The sequence below is a fragment of the Leucoraja erinacea genome, chromosome 15, assembly GCF_028641065.1.
Source record: "Leucoraja erinacea ecotype New England chromosome 15, Leri_hhj_1, whole genome shotgun sequence".
In the NCBI taxonomy this organism is placed as follows: Eukaryota; Metazoa; Chordata; class Chondrichthyes; order Rajiformes; family Rajidae; genus Leucoraja; species Leucoraja erinaceus.
In genome coordinates, this window is record NC_073391.1 from 9342277 (window position 1) to 9368362 (window position 26086).

Below are 26086 nucleotides of genomic sequence, written 5' to 3' on the forward strand. Positions count from 1 at the left end.
ATATAACAATTTTTTTTTTTTTTTTATTTTTTTAAATTTGAGAATCATAGCCCTGTAACCTTTCGGGCAATTATATTGTTGGACATAAAATGTCTTCTTAATACAAATGATGGCTCCAAAATTTAACTGGTTTATTATAAAAACCTGTGGAAAACCCCTTTTTGAATGACCATCCTGCCATTCTGAGGATTTGGTCTGTGGGTACCTGTACAAATTTTTGCTGCGGATGTTGCTGCAGCCCTGGTGGAATGAGAGTTAAAACATTAGTGTCATTTTTAGGACCTATTTGAGCCACCTAATATAGTTTGAGTCGTGACCCTTTCATGCGGTTTCTTTTAAGAGATAAACAACTCCATTTTCTGACCTCGAATGTTCTTAGTATATTCCATATATTGTTAGATGTGTCTTGCTATACACCGTCGTTTGCCATATGGGTGTACCATCAATTCAAACACTTGACCTGAGGAAACCCGATCTGTTTTCTTTTATTAAATCCTGTATGACAACACCAGTTTCTCGGTGAGATGATCAGGGAGTCCAGGCTCAGTTTGCTTAATGGCTGGACTTGTTGTGCGGTAAATAACACCATGAGCATAACCATCTTCCTGGTCTGTTACTGAAGTGACAACGCTGTTATGAGCTACAAGCTCCTCAGCATGTTGAGAAACGACACCCACGTCCCAGATTTCGGAGTACCTGGTTTTCTTACCAGGGGTGCGTTCCCACCGCGTGCCGCTCCGTTCCTTGTGATAGGTAATTGGAGAGTGCACTTGTGGCACTATTGATGGCACTGTAGCTCCATCGATTATCATAATGGAGGCTTGTAAAAATTCCGATACGGCCAGAATGTTCTTGGCCTTTTGGTCGAGGTTGTTGTCCAAGCAGTATATGCCCCATTTCTTGATGTCCAAAGGTACTGCTTCCATGTTGACAGTCTTAGTGCAGATGAGATGAGATTCATCGTCCTGTCTGACAGCCCAATGCCGTGCAGTGGGTCTTTAGCCTCTATAAATCCATAATCCATAGTCTTATGGCATGGATGACAGCCTCCAGTCACTGGAAAATTAATAATTTTTTGGCTTGGCTATTTGTAAACATAGAACATGGTTCTAACCATCCCCCTGTATGACCGAATACCATGATTTAGAAGGTCAGTCGGAACTCTGAGAATTCCAGATGCCGAGTGTAGTTGAATTATCCCTAGTACCCCATTGATGGGGCCGAACGGGGGAAATACATCACCCTATGGCTTTGTTACATAACAATGCCAAGCTGGTTTTAGAATTTTAGTAAATAATATTGGAGCTAATGATTGCCCCTATTGTAAGCTCTATTGCCAAAGTTCCTCTTTTGAGTCAATGCCTGCCATATAGAAAACCCGCAGCTGACACCAAGTCTTATCAAGAAAAAAGAGTATCCATCTTAAAATGAATATCTAGAACAAATGTGTTTAGGGTTAAAATCAATGATAATCCTGCAACCCTACTCTATTTATTTTTAATAAATATGTTTGATACAATTCTAATGTTCCATGAAAAGTATGCTCAATCACATCTTTTGTGTACAATTTTTGTAGACCATGTGGGTTTTAGATTGTTTGGTTTATGTAAGGACAAAATGCCCTTCTGGTGTATGTTGTACTGTGGTTATTGGAATGAGTAAATCTTATCAGATAACCCTGAATACTGCTGAGATTATATGAATCTGTAGTGATTATATACCATACATAACTGTAGTGTTGTAACCTCCCCTACCATCATAGGTCCCTATTTTGAACAGAAGAAAACCCCACCCACCTACCTCCATGGTTACCGGTGGTTGTGTTATTTCCTTGGTTTATTTGACAAAGGAGGTTCTGGTTTGATATCTCTTGTTCGGGGTTGTGTGGGAGGTTGAGGTTCCCACATCTTCCAGGGTGGCCGCCCTGGCCATACCCTAAAAAAGGATCCTGCGGGTTATTGATTTCTAGCACTGCCACTGGTATGAGCCACATTATTTATGGCGTTGCCTGTGGCCGGTATCATGCTCCAAAATAGGCCCTTGCGCTGGCCTTGATGAGCCCCAGTGTCTTGGCTTTGTCCACTCACGGTTCTTTGTTTGCAAATGGTAGCATTTTTTGGGGTCCCAGTGCTGGCTGAATGGCCGCCTTCCATGTGTAGTTCAGATCATATTGCATATTACTAAACAGAGCTAGTGCGTCTAGATGGTCTTTGGTTACCTACATTTAGGCCAGGGTGCGAGTGTATTCTATGATGCCTTCCGTCAATCCCTTTAAGGTTCTCTGGATCTTGAGGTCCTGGTTCCTGATGTTCGTCCCCATATGCTGCCAAATGCATTGGTTTACACTGGGCACCCGTAATGCCTCACCGTTGCCAGGTGGCAGATGTCTGGCCAGTGTCTGTAAAATTTTTTTTTTTTTCCCTGTTGGCGTTTGTGGCCAGACATATAGTAATACTATTGCCATCCTGGATCCAAGTCTACCCATGTTTGACTTGGTTAAAGTAATCAGCCACCATGTCCAGCAGAGTCCCTGCTGTGTTAGGATCATGGGATGCTGTATTACCAGGCTCTGGCCCATCAGGGTCCTGCCTACTCTTTTTTATAGAGTTAGAGATCTCTAGGGTCCCGCACGGGGTACCCATGTGGGGCTTAACTGCTGCCCACTCGTCTTTTGTTCTGCGGACCCCTCTTGCAAGTCAACCCAGAACTGACCCACAGTGCTCCCCTCTGATGGGGTAGAAGCATTGTGCAGCCCTCAAAGAGGTGCTGCTGTGGGTTTATTACGTTGGAGCAAGGCTCCATACACCGCTTCTTCCCGCTCCAGCCCTCTCGGGCGCTGGTTGCCGGCGGTTATGCAAAGTCGGACCCTTCTCAGTCCACTACCTTGTTTGATTTGTGTCTAGCCTACCGCTCGGCCGCATGGAGCTGGCCGGTGCGGGGCCGACATCGGGCACCGCTGATCCCACTACGGTTGATCCAAGTGCCGCTGGCTGCCCCCTGTTCCACGGTCCTCCTTCTCCAGCTTGTCCTTCCTTCCGTGGAGTGGATATGGCCGGTGTGGAGGATAACTGGCACAGCTGATTCCATCTATTCCTTTAACCCGGCTCCAACGCTCTCAGCGCTCCTGGCTGCTCCTTTATCTTAGACCCGTGGGACCCACCCCCATACTGACGGCACTGGTCCCTTGCGGTCGTTGCAGCCGGTCAACCCCACTCTAATGCCCTCAATTCTGGGCACTCCTACTTATATGGTCCTTAGCTAAGGAACATATAAGACATTAAAACTGATGATAACAGCTATTATAGATTTTATTTAATATATGGTCCCTAGATAAGGGACATATCAGATATTAAACTGATAAGAACAGATACTACACCTGGTCACTCACATACTGGTCCCTTGTAGTAGATTGCAGCCAGTCAACTGCCAAGTCCTTTGCTGCTGAAAATGAATTTTCTCACCGTGCTGGAGCGAAGTTGGGCACAGGTGTTTTCCTCCTCCGGGAATCGATGTGCCCATGCTGCTCCTGCCGTTGCCAGCTCCTGCCGTTACAGCTCCTGCCGTTGCCAGCTCCTGCCGTTGCCAGCTCCTGCCGTTACAGCTCCTGCCGTTGCCAGCTCCTGCCGCAACCTGCGCTCCTGCAGCTGTCAGTGTCACTGCTGCTGCCCGTACTCCTGCAGCTGCCCGCAACTCCTGCAGCTGCCCGTGCTCCTGCTCCAGCTGCCGGCTGCCTGCTGCTGCTGCTGCCGACTGCCGCTGCTGCTGCTGCCGCTCCTCCGCGGTTCTCCCGCCGGCCTTCTGCAGCTTACATGGACCCGGTCCATGTCTGCACCTAGAAGGTAAGTTGAAGGAAACGCAGGGTCTCTTACCTGCTGTTCCCGACTTTCCTTCTCCCGCTGGTGACCGTCGTTCCCTCCGTTGCGGGTTGGAGCCGCTCGGACCGACCCCGGTATTCACGGGCCTGGTCCTTCGCGGCAGTTCCGCAGCCGGTAACCCCGGCTGTTCCTATAGATCCCCTGGCCCTTACCTTGTGAAGAAGGTTTTCAGCCCGGACGTCCCGTTCCGACTCCATAAGTGCCGCTGCACTCGCTGAGCGTTTCGAGCCCCGGTACCGCTGGTCCGAGCTGTCTGTCCCGCAGCCTCTGCGCTGGCTGCTACCGACTGGTCCCAAGTCAGTCTCGCTTGAGACTGGCATACGGGACCTCTTTACTTTGCTTCCCGCCCGGCCGAGAGGTGAATTTTGCCGGTGCGGGAGCAAAGTCGGGCTCAGGTTGTTCCCCTCCAGGGAACTCGTGCTGTTGCTGCTGCTGGCTGCTCGCCCTCCACGGGTCTCCCCGCCGGCTTTCCGCAGCCACCTAAAAGTAAGTAGTAAAAGAGGGAAAACGCAGAGTCTCTTACCTGCTGTTCCCGACTTTCAAATTCTCCCGCTTGGGGAACGCCGTTCCCCTCTGTGTGACTCGTTGCAATGCGTGTAGCGATATGGCACGCATGCGTGGAAGCGGGGTTCTTCACGAAGTCACTCACGTGACTCCGAAGTAAAATCCAGCTTTTTGTGTCTATCTTCAGTGTAAGCCAGCATCTGCAGTTCCTTCCGACACAGAATAACTGATGTTCAGTGGGGAGGAAAGGTGGGGTCAGCAGTGGCAGTTTACCCTCTCTTACAAGAGCTTTGCAATTCTCTCCTTCCTCTTCCCTATCTTGACCTACTTTATCTTGCCTTTCTTCTGAAACGGGAGCAAGAGCTGGCAGTAATTAAAAAATCTCTCTTGAACGTGAATATATTCAGTGATTCAGCATTTACATCTCTGTGGGGTAGAGAGTTACAACAATTCACAACGATCAGATAGAAGAAATGGAAAAGTACATAATTGGCGAGAAAACTGATTTTATCAACAATCTGGAAAATAATTTTATATACCAGAGTATTGAAAAACGTAGCCAGAAGCAAATTCTTCAAAGATCATGTCTATAAGCAGTTTGATTTGAGTCAAGAGTTGAGGAAGATCGTGCCATCAGCTGCCATGTGGCAATTTTATGCAGGAACAGTGCGATTAATTCTGATAAAGCCATTCTACTGGAGTCTTAAATGATAAATAAAATGTCAATTAAATTGGAATGATTTTTAAATTCTAGCCCTGAGGCCAGGTAAAGTAAAGGCTCATCAGTAGTTCTTTCTATAAGGTCTAGCTACTAGTTTTTTTTTTAATATGGAAGGTCTAACTAGGAGTTGGAACCATTCCATTTATTGTAAAAACAACATCCTGGTTTGGTTCAATTCAGTTTAGCTTATCGTCACGTGTCCCGAGGTACAGTGAAAAGCTTTTGTTGCCTGTTATCCAGTCAGCAGAAAGACAATTCATGATTACAATTGTGCCTTGCAAGGTAAAGCCAGCAAAGTCCGATCAAGGATAGTCCGAGGTTGGCAAAAATGCTAAGCTCAGCGGGTGAGGCAGCATCTATGGAGCGAAGCAATAGGTGACATTCCGGGTCGACTGTTCAAGTGACATTTTCCTGACCTTAAACCCTTAGTAATCTTGTAATTTCAGGAATTTAATGGGATCATCAGTGCTCATTGTTACTGAAAGCAGCAGAGAGGTTTTAAAGTAGGGATGAGACCCAAGAAACTGCAGATGCTGGAATCTCCTGTTTTAGGAATTCAGTGGATCTGGCAGCACAGGTGGAGGGAACGGACAGTCTGAAGGAAGGTCTTGACCTGAAACGTCACCTATTCCTTTTCTCCAGAGATGCTGTCTGACCTACTGAGTTACTTCAGCTTTTTGTGTCTATTTTTGGAGGGAATGGACAGATGACTGGCAGATTAATAGCAGATCAGATTAGTTTATTGTCATATCAACCAGGATGCACTGAAATTCCAATGTTGCATGAAGTTCACTGAGCAAGCAATAAGTTCAACTATAAATAAAATTATGAATACATAACAGCATTCATCATTGTATTTAGAGTTGTACAGGGTACTTATATTGATGGTTGCAAAGTATCATACTCAACCTGGTATGATATCTGCTCTACCCAAGACCACTTGAACCTGTGGACAGTTTAGAACACAGCCTAGTCCATCACATGGCTCATGACCTCCTCTCTCCAGTCCATCTTCAGTTACATTGCATCAGGAAAGTTAAATGTATCGCTAATCCAGATTTAAGACCAGCTTCTTCCCACTGTTATCAGACACCAGATCCAAACACCCCATTCACACCCCCTTCCCGGAAGTGCTGTCATTTATTCTTATTCTTAATTCTACCTCATTTGGATTTTTTTTTAGCGCTACTTCAGATTGCACTACAATCTATGCACCATTCACTCTTTTGTACTTGTCATTGTATTTATCGTGTATTTATCAATTGCCATGTATGTATACAATGGAGGTGTGCTCCATGAACCTCATGTGATCAAGGAATTTGAATCAGATCATGTCATGCACTTCCTCCGCCAATCTGCTAGGGCTGCTGCCAATGAGCTTGGTTTCAAGATCCACTGAGGTCTACATTAGGGTGCAAAGCTGAATCCTGCAACTTTCTCAGCAAACAAGATGCACCGGTAGAGTTGCTGCCTCACAGCACCAGAGACCCGGCTTCGATCCTCAGCATGGGTCCTGTCTGCACAGAGTTTGTACATTCTCCCCGTGACCTGCGTGGGCTTTCTCCAGTTTCCTCCCATACTCCAAAGATGTACAGGTTTGTAGGTTGACACAAAATGCTGGAGTAACTCAGCGGGACAGGCAGACAATCAGTCTGAAGAAGGGTCTCAACCCGAAACATCACCCATTCCTTCGCTTCAGAGATGCTGCCTAACCCGCCAAGTTACTCCAGCATTTTGTGTCTACCTTTGATTTAAACCAGCATCTGCAGATCTTTCCTACACAGGTTAATGGGCTTCAGTAAAAAATATAAAAATTGTCCCCAGTGTGTGTTGGATAGAGTTGGTGTGCGTACTGGTCGGCATGGACTCAGTGGGTCTATTGGCCTGTTTCCGCGCTATGTCTGCGCTTAATCATTTATTGTCTTTCTGCTAATCATATATTGTCTTTCTGCTTACTGGATAGCACACAACAAAAGATTTTCACTGTACCTCAGTACATGTGACAGTAAACTAAACTTAAATGGTATCTTTAAACAAAACTATATAGCTGAGTAGGTCTCTGCAGTTCAGCGCTGTGTAATGCCCCTGTCCCACTAAGGAAACCTGAACAGAAACCTCTGGAGACCTTGCGCCCCACCCAAGGTTTCCGTGCGGTTCCTGGAGGTTTTTGTCAGTCTCCCTACCTGCTTCCACTACCTGCAACATCCGGCAACCACCTGCAACCTCCGGGAACCGCACGGAAACCTTGGGTGGGGTGCAAAGTCTCCAGAGGTTTCCGTTCAGGTTTCCCAAGTGGGACAGGGGCATTACTCCACAAGGCGGCTCTTCTAACAATTAAATAGTGCTCCATTCACGAAAACAGCTCAAGAAAGAGAGTAGAGTCAAGAGAGTGTTTAATATATACAGGCAACGGAACAATGAAATTCTTACTTGCTGTAGCTTAACAAGCCTGTTAATGCAATGTAAATGCATAATCAATAAATTAAAACACAGTGATACAGGGTAACCAAATCTGTAACGGTTTTCCGGCCAAGTGCTTACCTGTGGGACTAACCTCCTTGCTCATTGATCACTCTGGAACCAGTTGATCTATGCTGCTGGGCCACACATTCTCAGTAATAGATTGCTGTGGGATCGGGTGCTGCTGAAACCGGTCGTTGTAAAAAACATTGAGCTCTTGGCAGATGGCAAGGGATTTTACTCCCAGTTTGACATCACACTGGAATTTTTACGATAAATCTAATTAGTGTGAGGTGGCATCCCTGAACTCTCGTTCTAAGCTTGATGTGTTACAATTGTTGCTTTGAAACAATGCGACCAAGATGATACAACGACCCATTGTTCAGGTTGACATTTGTTATTGTCACATGTACCGAGGTACAGTGAATAGCATTGTTTTGCATGCTAGCCAGACGGATCAGATAATCCTCTACATAATTGCAACCAAGTCAAACTCGGGTGCAGTAGGTGGACCAAAGGGAGAGATGAAGAGTGCAAAATATAATTCTCAGCATTGTTACGTTATTCTGTGTGATTTGTACATTTTTATGGGGCATGATACAATACAGCAAGAAATTCACCCCTAGGCATTGTGCTATTTCACTTCGAAAATTCAGATCCATAGAAATCTATCGAATTAAAATTAAGGCATTTCAGTTATGAAGGTAGACTTGGTTTTCTTTCCTTGGGGTGAAGGAGGCCAAGGGGAGACATGATAAGATGTACAAAGTTACAAAAGGAATGGATAAGGGGCATAGGTTTAGGGTACGTAGAACAGTATAGCACAGGAACATACTTGTGCCAACCAAGATGGCAGTCTATCTAATCTCTGTACGTGGTCCGTGTTCCTCATTCCCTGCCTGCTCATGTGTTTCTCTTAAAGCATCTTAAACTTTGTTACCATATGTCACAAGGAATAGGAGTAGAATTAGGCCATTCGGCCCATGAAGTCTACTCCGCCATTCAATCATGGCTGATCTATCTCTCCCTCTGAACCCCATTTTCCTGCCTTCTCTCCATAACCTCTGACACCCATATTAATCAAGATATCTTCTTCTACTACCTTCCCTGACAGAACATTCCCAGCAACTATAATTTTCCATGTGTAAAAAAACTTCTGTATCCCCTTAAAATTTCCTCCCTCACCTTAAACCTTTGGCATCTAGTCTTTAATATTTCCACCCTGAGAAAATGTCTCTCTCTCTTTCTACTCTCCCTATGCATCTCATTATAGTTCTACACTCCTATCAGGTCACTGCTGGGGCTGCAATGCTCAAGACAAAGTAATCTAACTTGTCCTAACAGTCCAATCCATGCCATGGCCTGAACCAATTGTAGATAGTTTATTTTCTTCCAAGAAATGTTTACCGGTAATTAAATCTAAATGCTCATATGATTGTTAACACATAGTCTGAAAATAACTTTATTCAGTGCTTTTTTAAAAGAGATCAAAGATGAAGTATTAACTGTTACTCTCTATTATGTAAATCAAAAGGGAATGGGCAAAGTTTCAGACCAGCTCAAGCTGCATGAAATCTGTGTGCTGAAACCCTGCAGTTGTACAATCATTGTTCAACCCACTTGGCTGTCTCTGCCTGTATATCCAATTCTCAGAATACTTTAAATCCCCATGCAATCCCAGTTTCTGCAGTAGAAGCAAATTAATTACAGTAAATCTCAGTGAATCCTTCAAAGCTGCCTTAAAAAGAAAGTTCCACCCATTCTTGAGTTGTTTTGAATTATTAATCCAGCGATAGAGCTTCACATTAACTGGGGTATTTCAGGCCATGTTCAATTTATGAAACCCACCTCTTGTTTTTTCAGCCCTTAATAATGGCCTTTGTATGTTCTCCTAACAAAGGTTTTCTTTTTTTTTTCCTTTACTTTTTCCAAGAGTTGGCGAGAGCTATTGCCACGTTAGAAAGAAAGTTGTATAAGGCCAACTGGCCCGATGAAGACAACAGTTGAATTGCTCATAGATTCTTATCACAAATCATTCCTACTGCGACAATTCATACATTATCATAACATGTTCCTTACAGCTGGGGAATTTGCTAGAGCATTTTTGCTGCACTCAGATGAGGCCATTTGCTAATACATACATATATACGATGGGAAATAGACACACAATGCTGGGGTAACCCAGCGAGACAAGCAACAGCTCCGGAGAGAAGGAAGGATGACGTTTCGGGTCGAGACCCTTCTTCAGCTCAGGGGAGAGGGAGGCATAGAGATCTGGAAAGGTAAGGCGTGAAAACACAGATCAAAGGGTACAATGGTCATGGAAAATGTAGAATGGTTCATTGTTAGCTAAGCTGGTGAGTAGAAGGGGTCACAGAGGGGGAGCAGTGATAGAGGGTGTTGCAGAATTCACGTCGGGGAGAGAGAAGGAGAACTTCTTCAAAGTAAGCAAACCTTGAGGAGATTTTGCAGTGGGGCAGATGAAATGTGTCTGAAAGAACTGCAAATACACTGAAGATAGACACAAAATGCTGGAGTAACTCTGTGGCGCAGGCAGCATGTCTGGAGAGGAATGGGCGACATTTTGTGTCGAGACCCTTCTTCAGATTGAGAGTCAGGGGAGAGGGAGACATAGAGATATGGAAGGGTCAGGTGTACGTTTGAAGGAAAACATGTCATTTATCTTTCCTCTACATTTTAACAATCACAAATTAGTATAATGGCTTTATGTATTTTGTTAATGAAATGATGGGAATTACTTCAATCGTAAAACAGTTGCAATGGCAATCCCATAATTTCTTTATTACCCAGCTAATGAATCATTTAAGTGGAACAAACAATGAATCCAGCAGCCAGAACGAGAGAAATAATCGAAAAACATATTCAAAAATAATATTTCAGTTGCAACCCTCCAGAGGTTCTTGGAAATTGTGATTGGAAGAGAAACAAAGGTTTCTCAGCAGGTGAAATATATATTTTTTAAAAAGCTAACATACAATCTGAAGTCAGGGCCAACCTGTGAAAGAACAGCAGATCAGCAACAAGACAGTCAACTTGAAAATGCCGCAAGCAAAACAAGACTATTATACATAGAAGGTAGACAAAATGCTGGAGAAATCCAACAGGTCAGGCAGCATCTATGGAGCGAAGGAATTGGGCAACGTTTTGGGTCGAAACCCTTCTTCAGACTGATGTGAGGGTGGGGGGGGCGGGAAGAAGATGCACTTCTTCTTATCAAGTCCACACACAAGATTAGAAGTTGTTCAGCCAGAGCTGAAAACACTTCTCAGCATCTGCATACAATGGTGTCTGGCTTGTCGCTTCTTGTACGTGGTGGTGGAAACATTGGTGGAAACGGAGCCACAACGTGAACACTCTTTCCTCGACCCCATACATGCACTAAACAGATATGTAAACAAATGTTAAGAGAACACTGTATCATGGGGGAAAAAACAGAAGCTTGCTGGATAACACAAGTCAACTTGTTTACGAAATGTCCCATTGCTCTCTGTATTTTAAGTTTAGGTTTAGAGATCCAGCACGGAAACAGGCCCTTTGGCCCACCGACCAGCGATCCCTGCACATTAACACTACCCTACACACACGAGGGAAAGCTTTATATTTATACCAAGCCAATTAACCTACTAACCTGTATGTTTTTGGAGTGTGGGAGGAAACCGAAGTTCTCGGAGAAAACCCATGTAGGTCATGGGGAGAACGTATAAACTCCATACAGACAGCATCCGTAGTCAGGATCGAACCCGGGTCTCTGTAATCAGCAGCTCTACCGCTGCACCACTGTGCCGCCCATTATTGAGATCTGGTAGGGATGACTAGCAGTGGGTAAAGACAATATGGTGTGCCACAGGGGTCGATGCTCCATCATTTTACAATTTGTATCAATGACTAGGATGAATGTGTCGAAGATATCATTGAATTTGCTCTTGACACAAAGATAGACAAGAAAGTAAGTTATGAAGAGATTATAAGGAAGCTAGTAAAGGGATATAGTTAGGTTAAGTGAATGGGCAAAGATCTGACAAATTGAGTATAATAGGAAACATGTTTAATTGTCATTTCGCAGGCAAACTAGAACAGAAACATATTGTCTAAATAAATGGTGAGAGTTTGCAGAGCTCTGAGATGCAAAGGGATCTGGGCATAATTGTGTGTGATTTGTGACTACTAAACACAGGATGTATTTAATTTCTTGCTTGGGAAAGTAAATGAAAATATCAGGAGCTGATGCATCAATTATTGTAGAGCATCGGTACATTTGGAACACTTGGTACAATGTTAATGTCCTTATTATAGGATAGGTGTTAATGCACTTCCGAGAAGGTTAATTAAAAGAGAGGATAGTCACAGAGCGGCCATGGTGGTGCAGCGGTAGAGTTGCTGCCTTACAGCGCTTGCAGCGCCGGAGACCCAAGTTCAATCCTGACTATGGGTGCTGTCTGTACGAAGTTTGTACGTTCTACCCATGACCGCATGGGTTTTCTCCGAGATTTTCGGTTTTCTCCCACACTCCAAAGACGTGCAGGTATGCAAGTCAATTGGCTTGGTAGAAGTGTAAATCGTCCCTAGTGTGTGTAGGATGGTGTTAATGAGCGGGGCGAAGTGCCTGTTTCCGCGTTGCATCTCTAAACTAAAACTAAACACAAAAAGCTGGAGTAACTCAGCGGGTCAGACAGCATCTCTGGACGAAAAGGGATAGGTGACGTTTCGGCTCTAGATCCTTCTTCAGACATTAAAAGAGAGGTTAGACAGGCTCAGCTTATATCTGAGGTTTAGAAAAGTGTGAGGTGACTTGATGAAAATAAATTCTGAAGGGTTTTGCCATGTAGAAGACGAGGTTACTGTTTGAAAATAAGGGTCATCCATTCATTAAGAAAGATGTGGCAATTTTTCTTTTTCTGTCAGAATATTTTGAATCTTTGAAGTTCTATTCATCAAAAGCTGAAGAAGTAGATCCTTTGAATGTTGAGGAGGTGATGATAAATAGCTACTTGATAAACAAGTGGGTGAAAGAGAGGGGAATAAAGAATTGATGTTATAATCATGTTTAAGAAAGAACTGCAGATGCAGGAAAAATCGAAGGTAGATGAAAATGCTGGAGAAACTCAGTGGGTGAGGCAGCATCTATGGAACGAAGGAATAGGTGATGTTTCGGGTCCGAAGAAGAGCCTCAACCCGAAACGTTACCTATTCCTTCGCTCGATAGATGCTGCCTCACCCGCTGAGTTTCTCCAGCATTTTTGTCTACTTTCAAAGTTATAATCATGATCTTTTTAAATGGCAAAGTAATTTTGAGAGCCTGAGTGTCCCATTCCTGTTTAATGTGTTAATGCTTTTGTTATCTCTATTGAGATTTATGGTAGTTATGTTCACTTCAACCTGCCATCAGATTAACAGACAAGAAGGAAGGAACTGCAGATGCTGGTTTACACTGAAGATAGACACAAAAAGCTGGAGTAACTCAGCGGGTTGGGCAGCATCCCTGGAGAGAAGGTGTAGGTGATGTTTTGGGTCGAGACCTTTCTTCACACTGAGAGTCAGGGGAGAGGGAAACTAGAGATATGAAAAGGGACAAAGAAACAAATGAATGAAAGGTATGCAAAAGGACACATCAAAGCCAGCAGCGATGATCAAGAAAAGGCGGAGCCCACAATGGTTCATTGTTGGCAGTGGAGAAGGTGATATCGAGTGATATAAACAGTGAAACTAATACAATGGTTAGTTAATTAACAGACATGTATCATTCTGGAATGGACTTCAGCATTTGCAAAGATAGTTTCAACAATCCAGTATATCCACATTCTGGCCATCTGTGAAGGCTAGTCATTTGGCTAAAAGGCCAGGAACCACAATAGCTCAAGGACTTCAAAGCCTCTTATTCTTTGTAGAAACATTTTTGAATGCCCTTTTGCCCCATTCTTTCATTCCATTTAGCATGATGGAGGTATTACCATCCTAAGCTACAGTTGCCATCAGTCTGACAGGATAAGCCACAACCAACTGTAGTGCCCTCCTGAACCAGCAACCCCAGTATTAAGACCTCACTCATTTTCTGTCAGCCACATTGATCAGTCCACAGCAGATGATCTGTTTCCAGATCTGTCTTTGGGTGGAGATTACCAGGTGGACAGAGGAAGAGTAAAGGATGATTAGTTTAGTTTAGTTTGACCCTCAGAACAGTGAAGGGATTGATTAGTTTACTTTAGAGATACAGCGCAGAAACAGGCCCTTCGACTCCGACCAGCGATTCCCGCACACTAATGCTATCCTCCACACAATGGGGACAATTTACATTCATACCAAGCCAATTACCCAACAAACCTGTACGTCTTTGGAGTGTGGGAGGAAACTGTATATCCTGGAAAAAACCCACACAGATCACGGGGAGAACATACAAACTCCATACAGATAGCACCCATAGTCAGGATCGAACCAGGGTCTCTGGCGCTGTAAGGCAGTACTTCTACCGCTGCACCACCATGCCACCCCTGGTTGCCGCATGTGAAGCATTTTTGAAGAAATGGGCAGTCACGGTTGCGCAGCGGTAGAGTTGCTGCCTTACAGCAAATGCAGCGCTGAAGACCCGGGTTCGATCCTGACTATGGGTGCTGTCGTCCAGACTTTGTACGTTCTCCCCGTGACCTGCATGGATTTTCTCAGAGATCTTGGGTTTCTTCCCACACTCCAAAGGTGCACAGGTTAGTAGGCGTGCAGAGATTGGCTTGGTAAATGTAAACATTGTCCCTGTTGGGTGTAGGATAGTGTTAACGTGTGGGAATCGCTAGTCGGCGTGGACCCGATGGGCCAAAGGGCTCGTTTCCACATTGTATATCTAAACTAAACTAAACTAAATGCAACATAACCACACTGACTGCTGGGGGTAGAGAAGGAGCATTCAGGATGGTATTGGGAGCTGTGAGGACGTACATCATAAGCACCCAGAATCGCTGTGTAAGTGGCTGAAAGATTGGACCATGTCACCAATTACCAACCTGGCCGCTACATCTGCCACCACCTGCCCCATCTATGGAACACATTTCCGTTCCATTATTCTCGTTTAACTACCTCAGTTCCCACAAATGAGTGGAAACAAATCATCCTAAGGAGTGTTTTAAGAAGCTGTAATTTAAGTTCATGGCAGCCAAAAGAAGCAACATTGACGTCTCTTATTGCAGGAATTGTGTCTTTTAGTATAGAACTGGGAATAATGCAGAGTTTTAACAGAGAAGCGAGATTTAAAGACTCTGTGTTAAATGTATGAAACTATTGTTAATTGTTTAATGTATTTACCAATAGAGTCCATAAACCAAACTTCTCTGTTAATAATTATTTCATATGGAGCATCCACTACTGAAAAATGTAGTCATAGAATGTGACTTCACAGGTTTAGAGGGATATAGCCAAACACAGGCAAACGGGACTCAGTCAGAGGGACATCTTGGTCGGCAGGGACGAGCTGGGCCAAACAACCTGTTTGTGTGTGCTGTATGATTCTGACTCTAAACAATGAAGAGTGAACTGTGCTGTACTGCTAACAAATTCTGTTATCTTCAGATGGGCAATGGTCTAGTTTTATTTCACTATTTTCACAACACCTTTAACGTTTCCCAACAATTACCATTGAGAGGATAAGTGAGGCTTTAAGCCCCTGTCCCACTTTCATGACCTAATTGGCGACCTCTGCCAAGTTTGCCCTTGACTCATACTCGCAGCATAGTCGCCACAAGGTCGTAGGTCTCCGTAACTCTTCCTCATGCTCGTGAGTGGTCTCCGCGTACTCGCGGCGTTTTTTCCAGCCTGATAAAATATGTCCACGAGTAAAAAAAATGTTGGCATGGAAAAATTGATACTTTTTACTCGTAGGTAAGGCGTAGGTAAGGCGTAGGTAGATAACTGGCCCGAGAAAAAAAAGCAAACATGACATTTTATCATGTGATCATTTTCCACTCGTAGCTAGTCGTAGTTGGTCTTAGGTGTGGAAGACTGAGGTCGAGGGGGGTCATAGGAGGTCATAGACATAGTCGTGGGAGGTCGTAGACATGGTCGTAGGAGGTCTTTTACTTTGGCGAGTCAACACGACCGTGACATTTTTTTCAACTCGTTTAGGGTCTTCCAAACTCACGGATTAAGTCGTCCAAGTAGGACAGGCCCTTTACACTACATGACACAACAAAGCCTGTGGCAGATCAGCCCTCAGAGCTGCATCCATAACTCTACTTCACAAAGCTACACAATGCTTTATGTGATTGTGCGATGTCTGAATGTTATGGAGTTAACATGGAACCATAGATTACCTACATGTTACACTTGTCTGTAGAATGATATACACCTGCACCATGGTCCTTTCCATCATTACACAGCCACTACAAAGTATATTTTAACAGAGCGGGCAATCAGTTTCAGTACATGGTTCTAGTGTAGCTGTGGGAAAAAGTGAACTTTCAATTTAATTAGACAAGGAGGGAATTCTAGCTTGAAATAATAAGGAAATATAGCCATATAAACCCGGTGCTTCCAAATGAGGGTTTTCTTTATCTTAACATAGGCCACAGTGGTGAAGAAATATATTCCAAGAAGGACTCCCTGCAGGCCGTCACTATGCTACAATCCGCTCTGCTGTTAGTTTAAATGTAAATCATGTACATAATAGGAAGGCATGGAGTGAAACAGCTGAGTGACTTTTAATTGAAAATGAAATCAGACTTGTGGAATTAATTGGAAGCAGCATTGTTCACAGTGACTGAATCAAACTAAGTTTTCGATGTAAGTAGTTTCCTGATATTTTGAATTTGTTTCCATTTTTTATGGGGGGAAAAAATAGAGAAACCATCTTGTATGCATCATGTTGAAAAATACGCCGCGACCTAGTTGAGGCCTCGAGTACACGGGGACTGGTCGCGAGCATGAAGAAGAGTTACAAAGACCTCCTACGACCTAGTGTCGACCATGCTGCGAGTATGAGTTGAGGGCACACTCTTCTAAACTAGCCAATTAGGTCACCACAGTGGGACAGCCCCATAAGTGTCTGGGTCAATGCTTGGAATGATGATGCTGTGGCCATTACAGACACCTGGTTGCTGAGGGACACGGCTGACAGCTCAATGTTTCAATGGGTTTCAATGTCTCAGACATGATAGAGAGTGAAGTAAAAGAGGTGGAGGAGTTGCTTTGCTGATTCGGGAGAAAGTTACAACGTCTAGTGAAGAATTAAGGGTCGGGCTCAAAAATAAGAAAGGAGCTATCACTCTGATGGGATTATATTATAGGCTACTCAGTAGCCAACAGGAGATAGAGGATCAGATATCCAGCCACATGACGGAAGGGTGCAAGAACCACAGGGTTGTTGTAGTGGGTGACTTTCACTTCCACAAATATTAACTGAGACTTACTCAGTGCAAGAGGATTCGATGGGGCAGAATTTGTTAAGCGTATCCAAGAAGGTTTCCTTACACAGTCTGAAGAAGGGTCTCGATCCTAAATGTCACCCATTCCTTCTCTCCAGAGATGCTGCCTGTCCCGCTGAGTTACTCCAGCTTTTTGTGTCTATCTTCCTTCCTCAGTATGTGGATAGCCTGACTCGAGGAGGGACCATACTGGACCTTGTATTGGTGACTGCTGTTGTGGTGGAAGAGCATTTTGGAGATAGTGACCACCACCCTAGAAGTTATAATATTGTTTTGAACAATTAGAAACATAGAAACATAGAAATTAGGTGCAGGAGTAGGCCATTCGGCCCTTCGAGCCTGCACCGCCATTCAATATGATCATGGCTGATCATTCAGCTCAGTATCCCGTACCTGCCTTCTCTCCATACCCCCTGATCCCCTTAGCCACAAGGGCCACATCTAACTCCCTCTTAAATATAGCCAATGAACTGGCCTCAACTACCCACTGTGGCAGAGAGTTCCAGAGATTCACCACTCTCTGTGTGAAAAAAGTTCTTCACATCTCGGTTTTAAAGGATTTCCCCCTTATCCTTAAGCTGTGACCCCTTGTCCTGGACTTCCCCAATATCGGGAACAATATTCCTGCATCTAGCCTGTCCAACCCCTTAAGAATTTTGTAAGTTTCTATAAGATCCCCTCTCAGTCTCCTAAATTCTAGAGAGTATAAACCAAGTCTATCCAATCTTTCTTCATAAGACAGTCCTGACATCCCAGGAATCAGTCTGGTGAACCTTCTCTGCACTCCCTCTATGGCAATAATGTCCTTCCTCAGATTTGGAGACCAAAACTGTACGTAATACTCCAGGTGTAGTCTCACCAAGACCCTGTACAACTGTAGTAGAACCTCCCTGCTCCTATGCTCAAATCCTTTTGCTATGAAAGCTAACATACCATTTGCTTTCTTCACTGCCTGCTGCACCTGCATGCCTACTTTCAATGACTGGTGTACCATGACACCCAGGTCTCGCTGCATCTCCCCTTTGGATAGGTCTGGATGCTGGGAGAATTGGGGTAAAGCAGATTACAATGCCATTAGGCAGGGGCCAGAGAGGGTGGATTGGACGCAGTTGTTATTGGGCACGTCTACAGTTGACGGATGGGAGTCGTTTAAAGGTCATCTGATCAAAGTGGAGGATCAGCATATTCCTGTAAGGAGGATGGATACAGAGGGCAGGGTAAGGGAATGGTGGAAGACCAAGGAAGTTGTAAACATGGTCAGGAAAAAGAAGAAAGCGGATGCCAGGTTTAAGAACATGGCGTCTGACGGGGCTAATGAGGAATATAAAGCAGGTAGGTGGGACAAGAGTAGATGGGACATGTTGGTCAGCATGGGCAAGTTGTACCGAAGAGCCTGTTTCCACATTGACACAAGTAGATGGGGTGGTGAAGAAGGCATATGGTATGCTTGCCTTCGTTGCTAGGGGCATTGAGTATAAGAGTCAGGAAGTCTTGATGCAGTTCTATAATTCTTTTGCTAGGCTTCAATTGTATTATTGCGTGCAATTCTGGTCGCCCCCATTGCAGGAAGAATGTGGAGGCTTTGGAGAGGGTGCAGAGGAGGTTTACCAGAATGCTTTCTGGATCAGAGGTTTTCAGCTACAGGGAGAGGTTTTTATAAACTTGGATGTTTCTCCAGAACGTGAGACATTGAGGGGAGACTGGAGAAGTATATAAATTATGAGGGGCAGGGATAGGGTAAACAGTCAGAACCTTTTTCACAAGGTGGAAATGTCCAACACTGATGGCCATAGCTACTGTTTAAGGTGAGATGGAGAAACTTTAATGGAGATGTGAGGGGCAAGTTGTTTTTTTACACAGAGTGACGGGGGCCAGAAACACATTACAGTGGTGGAGGCAGATACGATAGTGGCATTTGAGGCTTTTAGATAGGCACATGGAAATGCAAGGAATAGAAGGCTATGGATCATGTGCAAGCTGATGAGATCAGTTTAACGCGGCATCATGTTTGGTGCAAACATTTAAGGATAAAGGGGGAAATCTTTTAGGACCGAGATGAGGAAAACATTTTTCACACAGAGAGTGGTGAATTTCTGGAAATCTCTGCCACAGAAGGTGGTTGAGGCCAGTTAATTGGCTATATTTAAGACGGAGTTAGATGTGGCTCTTGTGGCTAAAGGGATCAGGGGGTATGGAGAGAAGGCAGGTACAGGATGCTGAGTTGGATGATCAGCCATGATCATATTGAATGGCGGTGCAGGCTCGAAGGGCCAAATGACCTACTCCTGCACCTATTTTCCATGGTCTATGTTAACATTGTGGGCCGATGCACCCATTCCTGTGCTGTACTGTTCTATGTTCTACCAACTACCAGGCATTAAGGGGACACCTGATATATGTATATAAAATGATGACAGGCATCGATAGCTGAGACAGTCTGAACTTTTTTCCGTGGATAGAAAAATTAAATACTAAAGTGCATAGTTTTAAGCCGAGAAGGGCAACGTTTAAAGAACGTGTGTGGGACAAGTTTTTTTTTATAGAGAAGGGTTTGAGTGCCTGGAGGTGGTGGTGGGGGTAGAGATGAGAGTGGCATGTACAATGGGTAGCCACATGGATATGCGGGGAGGGGAGGGATATGGATAATGTGCAAGTAAGCAGGAGAGACTTTGCATCACGTTCGGCGTAGCCATTGTGTAGGTATGTTGTAAAACGTACCTGAAGCATCGCTGAAAATCTGTCCTAGCCCGTGTGCGCGATTTTGGCGCCGTTTAGAGGGGGGCGGGTTTAAAACGCGATTTTCCCTAGGCTGTTCAAATCGAGGATGTTCAGCCTAGTTAATTATTAACGAAAAATCGCTGGAAGATTCCGTCGCTTGAGCTATTTTTAGTTTTAAGGGGTTTATTTACTTGTTATAGTAGGTTAAAAATTAACCTCTAAACCCGCGACTGCCGACAACGGGCCGGATCTCATACAGGGGACAACGGAAGGTAGGTTGTTTATTTTTACGTTAAAAAGGGCTTCTTAAGATCCCTTTATACAAAATTTTATGTTGCAAGTAGTTAATTTGGGACCCATTATATCCCGCAATAATTTTCCGGGCATTTGGGGGCACAAATCTACCGCAATGGGAACGTTCTAAACCAGCGCGTTCCACAGGATCCCACTCGAAAGCTGATTTAAATGCCATTAATTTACAGCAATTGAACACTAAATTCCTTCCATTTGGCCTATAAATGAATGTAAATGAGATTTAAAAATCATGTTTTATTGTGAATTCTTTGTGAATATTATTTGGACACTTAGGCTATTTAAAAATGTTAATCTTTTCTTAAGAAATGGATAGATGTTTAGATCTAGTAATTGAAGTTTGGAATTAGCTACAATTGGGTAACTAACTAATTATATGCTTTAATTTCAGGTCATCCAAGTAAGGTTATTTTATATTTGTTTCAGAATGCTTCAATCTATGATAACTGAAAATTTAATTCAGTATGAAAATGGCCATAACTTTTTTAATACTTGAGATATGAAAGTGAATTAGGTGTCAAATTAAACTTCTTTTTATGCTGTATCTGATGGGATAAATTGCAGACTTGATTTTTTAAATCTCAAAATTTTGTAACATTGCTACATTGTGGACCGAAGGACCTGTACTTGTGCAGTACTGTTCTATGTTCCATGTTCTTATCTTTTGAAGTCTTTTGAAGTTCTAAACTATTCTCTTCAGTGATAAAATGGCGTCTGCCTTCCTTGTACTTGAGCGAGAATATTTGTTTCCATTTACTTGCACGTGTTTTAATCTCATATTCACTCTTCTCTTTTGTTTTTAATTTCCGAATCTTTTGGTGAAATTCTTCACTCATCCACTGAGGAATGTTCTGCACAACCTCACCATAACCGACCTTCAGCAAAGCCTTCACATTTTTGCTTGGACTAATTTCATTGGAGACCTTGCACAATTGACAGGCGTAAGGAAATACCTTCTGCTTCACCCAAGCAACTATGAATGCAAATCCACTCTCTTGTTGAGATTGATATGGAATAAAATTGACCTTTAATTAATCACATTTTTGAGAAACAATTAATAACAAAGTACAAAGCCGTGCATTTGGTATTCAAATTTTCCACGATTTGATGCAACATTGTTAACATTTAAATAGTATCCTATTAATTAAGCATTTTAATTATACCATAGCAGTCACCATGGTGTAACTCTAAAGCAACGATATCTATCCACAGGTAAATGCCAAGGCAGCTGTGACTGTGGGATTTGGAGAGAATCCAGGAGCACTATGTAATTGTGCATTCATATTCAGCCAGTGCTTTTATTTTGAGTCTCTATGCACTAATCACTGACCGGCTGCAAACTATAAAAATGATATGCTGGCAGCCTGCTATGATGTTATTAATCAAAATTAATGCAAAAGTGGAAAATAATAATTGTAACAGCATCTCATCCGCCAGGGCTTAATGGCTTCTAATCAATTTGTTATGAATTCAAAGGTCATCTATCTCTACACATTCTTCACTCATTCCCCCAGACGTGTTTTTGTAATGTTCTTACCTTTGCAGAAATACTCTAGGATTATTAAAGGCAGACTCACTGTGGAAAACAGACACTGGGTGTCTGACATGGAACCGCATGTTGTGCAACATCAGAGTTTCTCCTTGATTAAACATTATTTCTGTGAAGGTTGAAAGAATGGGCAGGAATATGATATGCTTATTTAACGTCTACAATTTAAGGGTAGAATTATTCGCGGGGCAGTGTAATTTAAAGTTTTGTATCTCAGCCCACGCAGTTTGAAGTCAGTTTCTCTCCATTGGAAATGCACAGGCAGCTGATAATTCAGGCCTGAACTCAGTATGAAGTGCAGTTAGCTGACATCAATCATGTGCTCAGACACTGAGGACCTGGGAATGAAACTGTGGGAAGCAACATCCTAGTCAATTCAGACCTGCCAAATGTTTGTTCAGTACCAGCAGGACTGCGTAACTCCAACGAGTAATCACTGCCATTGGACTCAACACGGCTCAGAAACTTCTGTAGGCAGAAAAATGTTTTTATCACTTTGTTAGAAGGAATGGTCTCATTTTTTTATTAAGAATTCTATCTCATAAATGCACGTTCCTTCAGGGGTGACCCAGTTTCTTGTTTCATTCGTTGCAGGTGTGCATCGTGCAGAAGCGGGACACAGAGAAAATGTATGCTATGAAGTACATGAACAAACAGCAATGTATCGAGAGAGATGAGGTCCGGAATGTCTTCAGGGAACTGGAGATCCTGCAAGAAATTGAACACGTTTTCCTAGTAAATCTCTGGTGACTATCTCATATTTCATTATGTATGCGCTGAGATATTGTGATCTATGTTTGATGCAAATGTCGTTATTTCTGAATTAGAACACGTCCCTCAGTTGTGAGCTGCTATTTTTATGCAATGCCTAGAGATTTACTAGAAAATGCAATTTGCAAATAGTCATGATTTGGACTTTTGTGTTTGCCGATCCAGTGGACACCAGCAACATCAAGCTCTGATTCAAGCTGTAACAATTCTAATAGAAGAGTAAAGGGCATGGATGCTGTGCAATTACATGATTCTGATGCAGTTTTAAAGTTGCCTTTTTTTATTATAGAAAGTGTTGTTCCTTCATTAATTCCAAGCCATTCCAATTAGGCATATAAGACTTGATCGGCTGGCTAACCACTTCATACTTCCAGCCAAGTGTTGATTTGCAGTCGGTTTTCTGTTGGAGATAGTTCTGCGATAGCAAGTAAAATCACTTCTCCAGATTGTTTGCGATCACAGTTATCATTGCCACATAAGAAAAGAGTTGTAGATTACTTCAGTGATATTGGAAAAGCTTGTAATGTTAATATAAACGGATTGGCAGTCATGCAGCAATGTGTACCAGTGTATTTTCAGCAAGATGGACAAATAAGGATGGAATTGTTTGAGGCACAATACCAAAGTGCCACAGGACGACAGGGTGACACAGCAGTTGAGTTGCTGCCTTACAGCACCAGAGACCCGAGTTCGCTCCTGACCATGGATGCTTGTCCGTATGGAGTTTGTTTGTACGTTCTCCCCTTGACCTGCGTGGGTTTCTCTGGGATCTTGGGTTTCCTCCCACATTTCACAGACGTACAGGTTTGTAGGCCAATTGGCTTAGTCTAATTGTAAATCATCTCTAGTGTGTGCAGGATAGCGTTAGGGTGTGGGGATCGCTGGTCGGCACGGGCTCAGTGGGCTGAAGGGCCTGTTTCCGTGTGGTATCTCTAAACTCTAAGCTAATTTCTCTTCTGGATTAATACCTTTTCCAACTCACTTTTGAACCTAGATTTATTTGTATTTCTTTATATTTCTGCAAAACTGTTATAATTGGATAATTTAAACATCTGCTTATAACATTGTGACAATGGCCTCATCACTTCCTACACTATTACATTCCATTATTCTTTAAGTTTTTCGATCTAAAACAAGATAATCAGCGCTCAATTTATATTACCACCATTCTATTTGTTGGTCCATGTCTGCCCATTGAATTTTAGAAATGGAACAGTGCCAGAAGAAAGCATAATTTACTAAAAACAAAATGTTCTTTGCAGCTAATTAATCCCCTTGGTTTATCAAAAAAATCAGTTCATTGAGATTCAGAGTCAGAGCGAGAGAGCGCACAACAAAGGCCCTTCAACTCACTGTCTATTGCCAACCACCGAGCTGCCATTTTCATACTAACCCCTCCATAACTCATTTTACCCTTCCCATGCTCTCATCAACTTGCCCCATGCTCTACTACTCACCTACACACCAGTAATATATTTAGCAGCGATTCATTATCTTCACTATCTACACAAAATTCTTAAGGGGTTGGACAGGCTAGATGCAGGAAGATTGTTCCCGATGTTAGGGAAGTCCAGGACAAGGGGTCACAGCTTAAGGATAAAGGGGAAATCCTTTAAAACCGAGATGAGAAGAACTTTTTTCACGCAGAGAGTGGTGAATCTCTGGAACTCTCTGCCACAGAGGGTAGTTGAGGCCACTTCATTGGCTATATTTAAGAGGGAGTTAGATGTGGCCCTTGTGGCTAAGGGGATCAGGGGGTATGGAGAGAAGGCAGGTACGGGATACTGAGTTGGATGATCAGCCATGATCATATTGAATGGCGGTGCAGGCTCGAAGGGCCGAATGGCCTACTCCTGCACCTAATTTCTATGTTTCTATGTTTCTATTAATCTGTGGAATTCTTTGCCACAGAAGGCTGTGGAGGTCAAGTCAGTGGATATTTTTAAGGCAGGGATAGATACGGGTTGATTAGTACGGGTGTCAGAGGTTATGGGGAGAAGGCAGGGGAATGGGGTTAGGAGGGAGAGATAGATCAGCCATGATTGAATGGCAGAGTAGATTTGATGGGCCGAATGGCATGATTCTACTCCTATCACTTATGACCTTATGGCGAATGGATTGAATACAAGGCTAATTTGATGAGAGAGATTGAGGCCCTGGTCAGGAAACAGAAGGCAACATACATCAGGTTCAGGAAGTCAGGATCAAGTGAATCTCTCGACGAGTGGAAGAAGTGTAGGAGTACATTTAAAATCAGGAGGGCAAAAAAAAGAGCAAGGCAACGGTAAAGTACGGCAAGGTAAGAGAATTTCAAGAGTTCTGCGAGTATATTAAGATTTTTTTTTTTTTTAAATGTGCACGTTTTTGTGGATGTGAGAAGAAAGCAGAGTACCCACAGGAAACTGATGTGGCCACGGGGAAAGTGATGATGCTGGAGGTCAGGAATGATCCCTGTCTGCCAGAACTGAGATTTAGCAGCTATATTAGCTGTGTCTCCGTGCTGACTGTTGTGAGTTAGGCTATTGCTTAATTTATTCACTGGGTGGAAGCATGATCAGAAATATTTATCGCAGTTGCCATGAAAACGTCAGTGTCGATAATAAACAGACCATGCAAATCAACAACAAATTGGCGTTTAATGAAGCTCCGTAGCAAGTACCAACAATTCATCCTCCATCGCTGTTAATATGTAAATGAAGTTTGAACACCAGCAATAACAACAATCTTAATAACATGCACAAACTGCAGTAAAACATCCCAAGAGTCCCAGTAGTATAATCGGACAAAAATATTGTTGGAATGGGAAATTACAGAGTTATTGATGAAAGAGAATATAAACGTTGGGGAATTTTACAAAGGGAATTTTAGAAGTTAGGATTTGATCAGCCAAGCTTCTAAGAGCAGGGAAGGGATTGGTGATGCAATTGCAGCCAGGGTTATAAGGACACCGCATTCTGGAGAGTTGAAGGACTGGGCGCGTTACAGAGATGGGATGGGTGTGATCCTGCAGGGAGTGGAACATAAAGGGCCTGTTCCACTTGGGCGTCATTTGCGCATCATTTAGGCGACATAATTTATGCGTCAAGACGCATGACGCGCACATGGCATGCATTACGAGCGCATGGCGCGTGGTGGCGTAGGCAGTGATGCTCGATAGAGCGCAGCGCCCCAGGGTTTTGGGATTCTCAAGATCCTCGCACGCCACCTACATGACGTGCAAATGACGCCCAAGTGGGACAGGCCCTTAAACATCCTTTGAGTGTTTCAAAGTGGAGCCATCAGTGGTCTAGGAGCCAACATAGGTCAGCAAGCAGAGAAGCGATGGATTAATATGATCTTTGATGCAGATGAAGAGTGTGAAATGTGTACATTGGCAAGCTGACCCTTCAAATTGCTGAGTCTGCAATGACAAACTATGAGTGAGGTTTCCAACAACAGATGATCCTACAAGAAGGTGGATGCTGCAGGAGTGAAAATGCTGGTCTTGGTGATGAAGACACGACATTGGTGGGAAGCTGAAGTCGAGAACAAAAACTCGATACAGTGGCCAAGGTGGAAAATCGAATTTGTGTCTAAGGAGGAACATTGATGGAGGCGGTTGAATTCAATGATTTGGGTTTCGCGTCCTAAACGTCAAATAAACGATCTGACAACATAAAGGTAGTAATTTGGAATCCTGTCAACTTTCAGCTGATGTTGCCAAGAGGTAGAGCCATAGAGTGTTACATCATGGAAACAGGCCCTTCGGCCCAAC

The 26086-nt window shown here is 43.4% G+C and overlaps 1 protein-coding gene and 1 pseudogene across 3 annotated transcripts in view; one reads left to right on the plus strand and one right to left on the minus strand.

Moving 5' to 3' along the window:
- LOC129703932 (serine/threonine-protein kinase 32C) overlaps positions 1-26086 on the plus strand; it is a 283437-nt gene that overhangs the window by 181552 nt on the left and 75799 nt on the right. For all 3 annotated transcript variants that reach the window (XM_055646651.1, XM_055646652.1, XM_055646653.1), the window contains exon 3: positions 22156-22307. In XM_055646651.1, the coding sequence (XP_055502626.1) occupies positions 22156-22307 (152 nt within the window). The remainder of the gene's footprint in view (positions 1-22155; positions 22308-26086) is intronic.
- LOC129704404 (U2 spliceosomal RNA) lies at positions 3239-3410 on the minus strand (annotated as a pseudogene).